This window comes from Vigna angularis, chromosome 8 (genome assembly GCF_016808095.1).
Source record: "Vigna angularis cultivar LongXiaoDou No.4 chromosome 8, ASM1680809v1, whole genome shotgun sequence".
NCBI classification, from domain to species: domain Eukaryota; kingdom Viridiplantae; phylum Streptophyta; class Magnoliopsida; order Fabales; family Fabaceae; genus Vigna; species Vigna angularis.
Window position 1 is genome coordinate 16138734 of NC_068977.1, and position 10021 is coordinate 16148754.

The 10021-nt window shown below is 37.3% G+C and overlaps 1 protein-coding gene across 1 annotated transcript; it reads left to right on the top strand.

The window, feature by feature from the left end:
• The first annotated feature begins 5949 nt into the window (after positions 1-5949).
• Positions 5950-9322, top strand: LOC108343829 (uncharacterized). Its single transcript, XM_017582226.2, has 2 exons — positions 5950-6491; positions 8835-9322. Exons 1-2 carry the CDS (start codon positions 6123-6125, stop codon positions 9045-9047), a joined length of 582 nt encoding a protein of 193 aa, XP_017437715.1. The 5' UTR covers positions 5950-6122; the 3' UTR covers positions 9048-9322.
• Positions 9323-10021: the final 699 nt, after the last annotated feature.

A 10021-nucleotide genomic window follows, 5' to 3' on the forward strand; every position in this document is an offset into this window, starting at 1 on the left:
ACGTTGTGTTCACTGAAGGTTCGTTTGTTTTATTTCAGTGGAATGAAGCTTTAATCTATGTATGATGTTGTTTGTGGATGATTTTGGTTATGTATGATATGTTGTTTGTAAGCTGTAAAAATATGACTTGTTCGATGACGGTGGAATGTTGTTTATGTATGATGGAGGTGGTTTGTTAATAGTATTTGTTCGATGAATTAAATGTGTGGTGATTGATACTATGGACATGACACATGGGTTATCACATGGAATCATTAAAAGTGTAGAACTGTAGCACATTGATTCACATTTTATTCCAATTGTTGGAGAAACAAAAGTGCATTATTACATTCAAACTGTAGCAGACTGACTAGAAAGAAACACACACAGCTGCCACGGTTCACATTGGACAATTGGGCTTTGGCAATTTAAGGAACCAGCTACTAATTCACTTGAGCTGGGAGGGTGCACTCGGTCCAAACAGCTGATGCTTGTCCAGCTTAGTGAAGCCACGGTCCAACACAAGATAACACATCCCGCACCAAGGCAATGAGGCCCACGGAAGAAGGGAATGTAGCACTCCAGCCGAAGAGAAAACAGAAGAAAGCAAGAAGTGGTGTACACGTGATGTAGAGCTGGACACGGTGCATTCCATTTTGGAACAAGAAGCACACTACACGTTGGAGGCAACAGAGCATACAAGAAGCGTGGGAGATATTATTTTCTTTGGTTCAATTGGAAGACGCATGGCCTGCACACTGACGCCCCAAGAGAATAACAAACACATCCAGCATGGTCCGGAGGAAGAAAATAGAAAAGAAAGAGGCTGCACTCATTCACGCTGGGGGACTGATAACTGCCACCTCCAGAAATGCAAAAAGAATAGCTGCACGCTTGCTGCCACTTTGGTTCAGGAATTCTCTGAAAAGAGGAGTGGAGAAATTATTTTTGTAAGAGAGGTGGAGAACAAGAGAAGGTGGACGGCCAGGAGCAGGGAGATTCTCCAACAACAACTCTAGGTTCTCATCTTTTTCCAGGGGCTTTGGAAGAAAGGGGGACGACATTCTGAATGCAGATGGGGACGGGAGAACTCTCTCATATTGTTTTTGTTTCTTGGAGAACGTTGCCTTGAGAGAGGAGAACTGCACCCAGCCCACACCTCAGTACACATTCAGCTGCCATATACTTCTCAGACGGACTCTCTCACCTTTGGCTCTTGGGCTTTGGAACGTTGCTTTTGGAGATAGGAGGACTGCATCCAGCTGCCAACTTGGAGGCGCACGTTCACTAGCCACCGCGTACGTACACATCCAGCTGCAAATGGTTTCGCTTGGAACGTCTTTGAAGAGCTTGGAATGAGAGGTTGGAGGATGAAGGAAACCAATCACTGCTGGATGAGAGGATGATGTTGCTTGAGTTCGTGATGTCTCATCATCTGGTTTTGCAAATCTTTCATTTAAGCTTGTGCTCATTTACTTTTGCATTTATATACCTCTTCCATAAACTGTAATTTGGATTCTCTGTTTGTGCAAGTTTTACTGTTCATCATCTCTTTCACGCTGCCATGGTAGGATTTTATTGTTCATGCTTGCTTTCAGTCGCTGGTTCCATTCAAGTTTGTGTTTCTGGGTTTGCGTTTTATGCTTAAGTTTAATTTGTGCATTCTAATTCACTGCAACTATGTTTCTATGCGCGTTTACTGTTCCTGCCTGTCATACCGTTCGGTCACTCTTTAGAACCGTTCGGCTTCTCTGTTCGTGCTTGTTGTTTTGAGACCGCTCGTTCTTAATGTTCATACCGTTCGGTCTGTTAGAGACCGAACGGCTCCTTCCTTCATGCTAATGTTCATACCGTTCGGTGCTTACACTGTATTCTTATTACCGCTCGGTCAAGAACGTTCGGTTTACAATTTTCCTATGCTTTTCCGCTGTTGCCCTTTTTCAGAGACCGTTTGGTCTCACTGTTATTACCGTTCGGCTTTTTCTGCCTTCAGTTGTTTACACTTAATACTGTTCGGACATACTTCTGTGTATGACCGTTCGGTCTGTTTGTTGTTGTAAACGATCGTTCGTCGCATGTCAGGACGTTCGGCCTAGGTGAACAACCGTTCGGTCTCTAACTTGACTGTTAGAGATCGTTCAGCCATTTCTCTGTTTTGTTTTTTATTATCGTTGCTCTGTGACGTTCGACTCGTCTTGTTCTTACTTTGGACGCTCGGTCTTTAGCGACCGTTCGTTCATTTCCTGTTTTTTGGAGACCGTTCGGTCTCAATGTTAATTCACTTGTGCACCGTTCGGTCAGTGCTTTCGAAAAAAAATTGTATTTACCACGTACCAAATGACTTCTCTGTGATTGTGATTTTGTCAACTTCACCGCAAACAATGAGGTATCGGGATAATTGGTATAATCATAAATGAAAGATTCCCTACTCTCTTGGTGGAAATGATAACATACATTGTCAACATTTATTAATACACAAGCAAAAGAGAACAAAAAATTAATAGTAATCTAGTAATTTATATCATTCACATTATTGGATGTAACGATTGATGGCGAAATTAATTAGCATTGATCAGTAATAAAAATAATTTATAATGTAACGTTTGAATAAATTGTGAAACGGTGCTTTGAATGAAATAACAATGAGAAATTAAATGGCCACATTTGTCAATAACATTACGTGGATAGTAATTATTACCATAAGCAGTAATTGGTAAATATTAAAATTATTATATTATAATAATAAACTATATGTAAACTATATTTAATTGTACCATATTCATGAAAAAAAAAATGTAACCAAGTTATAAATTTATGTTATTTATTTGAATGAAAGGACACATAATATTGAACAACATACATACCCCAAAAAAGAAGTTTATTCCCACAGTGCATAGGTTAAAGGTGTGTATAAGTATTTGGTGAGAAGTCATTTGGAAACACTTATTTGGAATTTATTAACAAATTCCTGGCACAGAAAGCACAATGGGTAACGCTCCAGGTGCAGGACCAGAACTGGTATCAAAGGCTAATTAAGTGGGTACTTGGGTATAACTTTTTGCACATAAAGGTCAACTTGGTACACCACACTCATTTTGGGGTGCCTAATGTCTTCTCCCTCATTTCTTCAATTTCTGAGTAATTTGGAAACACTTATTTAGGAATTTATTAACAAATTCGTGGCATAGAAAGCACAATGTCTTCTCCCATTATAAATTTGTAATTACAAAGTAAACATCAATTACTACACATACAATGACATTGCCAATCTTTTGTCGTTCTTTTCTTTTGTGCCCAAAAGAGTCCAGTGCAAACATTTGCAGTGATGGAATCTTCACAGCGTAGCACCACCAATGCCGGTCATGGATAATTGGGACAAACAACTACAACAAATAAAATATCACATCATAAAGTACGAATAACTATAAACATATTGTCCAAATTAATTAAATGAAATGTAATTGCACTAACAAATTCGACATTAACAATGTCATGAAATCCGATGATATTAGACTGGAAGTAGTTACAGTAGTCATTCAAATGCAACATACTACCAATCCAACAAAATTACAACAACAATGTAAGATTAACCAAACAACATCTATAAAAATCATGAACACAACAAAATGCAATAGAATTCAATTATATGTCAAATTGTAAAGGATAAACATGAAATGGACAACCACACACACAGTATCATTAATTATATCAAAGGACCTTCTAAAATCCCAAGTCATCCCACCACATTTATTTCATCTAATAACTTATCAAATATCTAGATTACGGGTAAAGCACAAAAAGTGAAATTTATTCCATAAATTTTCCCACTTTTTCCGTAAACATTTTCAGTATCGTCAAAGGAATAATGTTTATGTTCTCGTGTCCATAGTATCAATCACCACACATTTAATTTATCCAACAAGTCATATTATTATAGCTTACAGACAACGGATCATACATAACCAAAATCATCCACAAACAACATCATGCATATATTATATTAAAGCTTCAATCCACTCGTTCAAAACACCTATCATCTTGGTTTTGCAGTAGTGTCTGAACACTAACTGCATACGAAGTCATGCTTACTAATTAAATACAGTCAAACAACAAATGTATGGAAATCAAATACAATCCTACGTACCTTCTTCCTTCTATCAGTTCCTTTACTTTGTTCACCAAGTTCTTCCTCCATCACACTACACCAACACAAAAAGTTAAATTACATTACACCAACACAATCAAGTAAAACAACAAATTGGAAATGATAACAAACATTGTCAGCATTTGTTAAAACACAACCAGAAAGAGAACAAAAAAATAATAGTCATTTATTAATTCATATAATTCGTGCCACATAAAAATACATTTTGTCAGACTCCTGCTACAGGAACAGAACTGGTACGTAAGGCAAATTAACTGGGTACCTGGGTTCAACTTTTACCACAACGACGCCAACTACGACCACCACACTACTTTTGGGGTGGCTTGTTTATTTTCCCTCATTTCATCTACTTCTAAGTAATCTGGGAACAATTACTTAACATTTTATTAACACATTTGTGCCACATAAAACTACATTTTCTAACACTCATGGTACAGGAACAAAACTGGTACCTTAGGCAAAATAAGTGGGTACCTGGGTTCCAGTTTTTGCACACCAAGGCCAACTACGTCCATCACTCTCATTTTGGGGTGGCTTGTTTGTTTTCCCTCATTTCAGCTACTTCTAAGTAATTTGGGAACAATTTCTTAACATTTTATTAACAAATTCGTCTCGCATAAAAATACATTCTCTAGGACCCTTGGTTCACCAACATAACTGCTACCAAAGCCGAATGAAGTGGGTAATTGGGTTGAAGTTTTTTCACAGCAAGGCCAACTAGGTCCATGACTACCAATCCAACAAAATTACAGCAACAATGTAAGATTAACCAAAGAACATGTATACAAATCAGTAACACAACAAAATCCACTTGGGAGACGTATCATACATAACCAAATCCATCCACAAACAACATCATCCATGTATTAAACATTCATTCCACTGAAAAAACAAAAAAAAAAACCAACCTTGAGTGAAGACGACGTGTGGCGGTTGGAACAGAGACGATTGCCTAAGGTGTGGGTGGGACTGACAACCCGAAAAACCCCTCTTTTTGGTCCACCGAACAGTCCACACTCCGACGACACTCCGACGATGCTCCGGCGGCACTCCGACGGCACTCTGGGACAGGGACGGAAGCAGTTGGGACGAAGCGACACCTTGAACGCGCCCCTAAGTCGCTGGGCCGGAACGGACGGAACACGATGTCGTGTTCGCTTCGAGTGGTCGACGTTGGAGCTGCAGCGGCCGTGAAACGGAACCGGCTGGACGGGTTGAATATCTCCGACACGGCCTTCAACGTTGTCCGCCGGCACTCCGGGAAGCACTCCGTCTCTCTCTCGCTCGAACCCCCTTTCTCCAACTCTCGACCTCTCTCTCTAGGTCACAGCCTCCCTTTGAATGTTCGCGCCGCTTCTCTCTCTACAATGTTCGAAATGAATTTCAAATTTCAAACGCAACTTCTAACCCTGCCCGCCCCTTGCCACGTCAGATTTCGGCAGCTTTTTCATTAAAAACATGGACCGCTCACATTTAGACACATGTCCCGTGTCTAAATATTGTCAAATGAAATTGTTCAAGTATCATTTTCCAAATATAAAATTGATGTCCAGGTAAAATTAATATATATATATATATATATATATATATATATATATATATATATATATACACACACGTAGGATTTTATTTGAAAAAAAAAATGAAAGAGTGAAACTACATTAGGAACATTTTATTTATTCAATAAAAAATAATTTTAAAAGAATATGTAAAAGAGTGAAAAGATTATTTAGAAGATATTAAATCTGATATTATCAACAGTAAAACATGATTAAACAAAACCAATACTGAGAGATAAGTAACACTTTTCTGAAGTTTCTGATTCCTCTTCTCAAATCTTCCATCAACAATCCAACAAAACTTCAGCCCCGCAACGAACAAAATATATATAATTCCACCAAACATCAAACAACAACCCTATCTTCTTCCTCCAGATCCACACTCCGCGTCCTCGTCTTGGCCGGCAACCGCACCGATCATGGACGGCGACCTCAAGACGCCCCTCCTGGTGGGAGAAATCGAGGAGGTGGAGGCGACACCGGAGGAGGTGACTTCCCGCACGAGCGAGCGGGCGAAGCACGTGCGGACGAAGGTCCCCGAGGTGGAGATCCACCTCTACCGGCAGGGCAGGGGCCCCATCGCGGTGTTCAAGTCGCCACTGGGCGGGTGGGAGCAGGACCAGATCGAGGTCCGGGACATTCTCGAGACGCACGGATTGAAGTCGGTCTTCGCATTCAATCCCCATGCCGGAGGGCGCGGGGTTCCGGTCCGGTTTCATCCCAGGAATGGGAGGTCCATGTTGACGTATAGGGATGGGGCTGTTGTACATCTTGATGGAGAACCTAAGGTATGTTTTTTGTCTTAAAGGTTTTAGTATGCTTTTAGACTCTTTGATTTGAGCTAGATGTGTGTTTGGTAGTTCAAATTTGAATGAAATATTTTAGTCTATGTAATTTTAAAAAGTAGAATTTATTTTAGTTATTATGTTCATTTGTTTTGTTTTTAGATGCCTTATTCCTAAACAATGTTAAAATGAATACTTGAAGGGAAAACTAACACGTGGTTGAATATATGACTGACTGCAAAATCGGAGGAAGTTGTGCTGTAAATTATTTATAATTTTTAGTCATGTAAGCGAATTATTTAATTGTCCTAAACGTAATAATACTTTGAAATGAAAATTAACCAAAAACGCTGTTGATATAGATACTTTTGAAAGGAAAACTAACATGTGAATAAATCTTTGATGAAAATGTGACTCGAATTAGGTTGCCTTGTAAATAATTTGTAATTGTTAGTCATGTAAGCTACATTTTTACCAGTATTTGGGAAAGGAAGACTAGCATTGAGAAGAAATGTCAATTATGTTGAGTTAAATATGAACATTGTTGTCGAATGATATGATATAGAGAATGAACATTTTTATAAGTAGTTGGAATATATATGACTTCTGAAAGAAAATTAAGTTTTCTTGTGACTGAGTTATAAGAACTCAAATTTGTTCTTATCATGCTAACCTGGAATGATCAATCACATGACTTATTATTTACTTTCTTATTCTTTTCTGATTGTAGCCTCAACATCCTAACTCAAACTGAATATCTGAATGGTCTCCCTTCCGCATTTTCACTATCTAACAACAGTCTGAAGTGTTTTTGCCTATATGACTGTCATGGATGAGAGTACCCAGCCTAGTTGATCGATATAGTGCTTGATTTCATGTATTGGAGTATAGATAAGTATGTTGAAGCATTGTAATGATTGATGTATTTCACAGACCGTAGCAGAGGCCCAAGGAGCATTAATGCATATATGTTAGCCATGAATGCTAACTGTATTAATCTAGGGTTGAAAATTATATATTTTGAGAGGTCATGGTGAAAAAATGTTTCTTGTATGCTCTGCTTGTTTGAATTTGATTAGAGAAGCATTTATATTTGCTTCATATAATCTGGTTGTCTAGAGGATTTGGTGGAGCAAATGGAATTAAATGCCCATGTTAAAAAAATTCTTAACAGGAGAAAACGAACAAACAAGTGTCAAGTAAAATATATTTAATAGAAAATAGAAAGGGAAAGCTTTTGGCTTTTCCCAGTCCTTTTTGTTTTTCAGATTTGGGAGGGATCAAGAATGCAAGGCTGTTTAGAGGTGCTCATCGTACACTAGGATGTTGTGTGATTGGCTTGAATTCATTTGAAGTTTTCATAAGCACCTGTTATCCTAACACACCTGCTATGGGATACTTATGTTCTGTATTTGGGAGTGGTTCACCACCAGCTCTATGATGCTGGAGTATCCAATGGTTGAAATCCATGATGGGCAATCTGGATACAAGACACTCCAACACTATGTTAGTGGCAGTCTAAGAATAATAATGTTTAGAGAGCTGAAATCATGCAAATTCTGTGAAGTTTATTTGGTATTTATACGGTGTTTGATTCCTGGATTGTGCAACATACCCTACCCAACTCACGGTTGGCATAAATGGGGGACTATTTTGTTCTTATGGTCGGCCAATATGTATCTTACGTTTGGATTTGTATGTTCAATCTGCTTGGCTTGGTTAGTCAGGTTAGCAAACATGATGCAAACTGGTTCAGGGGTAAGAAAATAATCTTCTGTCGAAAAAAATTAAAGAATCCTCCATGTAATTCGAGTATTCGGGACCTTCCCAATACAACCTGACCAATCCGATGCCTCTCCCTCGAACTACCTCACCTATTTATATTCTGTTCTCCTAACTAACAGAACCTCCATTATTTGTTCTGTTTGTAATTCACAGGGTTTTGACTCCCTGTTGTACTCCTCTTCCTTGTAACATAAACATACACAGTAGTTGGAGGGTTCTTATTAATTCTCCTATCATAGAACTAGGAAGTGATTCAATCCCTAGATCTTAAGACATAATCTCCTTCACACGTATATCGGGTGTTACCTGAGTTGTAGGTGGACTTGGCAGGCCAGGAGTTGGACTGGGTGAATGGAGATTATGCCTTAAAATTCAGGATTGAATCACTCCTTTGCTCGAGTGATGTAGATACTCTACAATTTTTTTTTTTAAAATTGAAATGCCTCAAACCTTCATTATCATGTGAAATATCTGTCTATGATACGAAGTTCATATCATCCTAATAAAATCATGTATGTAATTCATGTAATATTTTCGTTGGCTGAAAGTTCTCTTTTGCAGGACTCACTAATTAAACCAGTGACAAGGATCTTGGTTGGGGTTGCTTTAATAATCTTTATGATAACACTAGTTTCGAGGGATACTCCGGATTGGTTGAAGAAATTGAATTTCTCTGGTGTGAACTTCCCTCCATGGATCTTGGCTTGTGTAGTTATTGTCTTCACCCGCATGAGGAAGAGAACTAAAGATTTTCTGAAGAAGCGTGGTTGGTGAGTGAACTTCAATTGATGCTTCTGTGATAGGATTTTAAGCATCTCTCAACACTTTCAAGATTTGTTCAACTGACATAAGTTTTGTTGATTAATTATATAATCATAAGTGTTATAGGTTAATAATAAGCGATGTCTCGTCTGATGATACATAGATATTGTTCAGTGAGTGTAGGTCATCTTTCTATGTAGATGATATATTTATCTTTTTTCCTTTCTTGCTGTCCAAATTATGTGATTACTGATTGGAGTGGTATGAAAATAGTTTTATATCATGCATTGGGAATCTTCTAAGCTAGCTATTCTAATAATGAAGTATTGATGTTTATATAGTTTGTACTTACCAAATGAAAATTTAAAATTGCCCTCTTCCCAAGTCTTCGGCAATGATTAATATACTCTATAACCACTGTACAAAAATCATTTTTCTATTTTATTCTTACTTTTACTATTATAATTTTATTAATTGATTACCATTTTAACTAACATTAAATAAAGATATTATTAGAAATTACAATAATATAGCAAATGAATTGTTTACATTATGTGTGTGTGTGTGTTAAATATATATTTAGCGATGTAAATTATTATTTTTATTTTATATCCCGTTTTCTTGTTAATTTGTTTTTAAAATTAGTAAATAACTTAAGAATATTCAAAAACTGAAATTGGTATAATTTTATGATACCCATGTAATTCTTAAAGCTATACCTAGTTAGAAGAATTTGTAATCCAAAGTTTACAATTGAATTTGAAATGAGTGTGTTTTCAACGTTTGAGTTGAGTTGAGTTGCCAGGATTTCATAATGTGATTGCGGGCTACTTTCAGAGTGACGTTTTATTTCTTCTAATTATATTTTTTTATAAAATTTTCTTAAACTTTAATGAGACTATTATAAATCTCAAATTGACAACTTGTTAGTAAATTGATTAAGTTTGATTTTCAGTTAAATTGTTCTATTCGATCTAACTTTAATA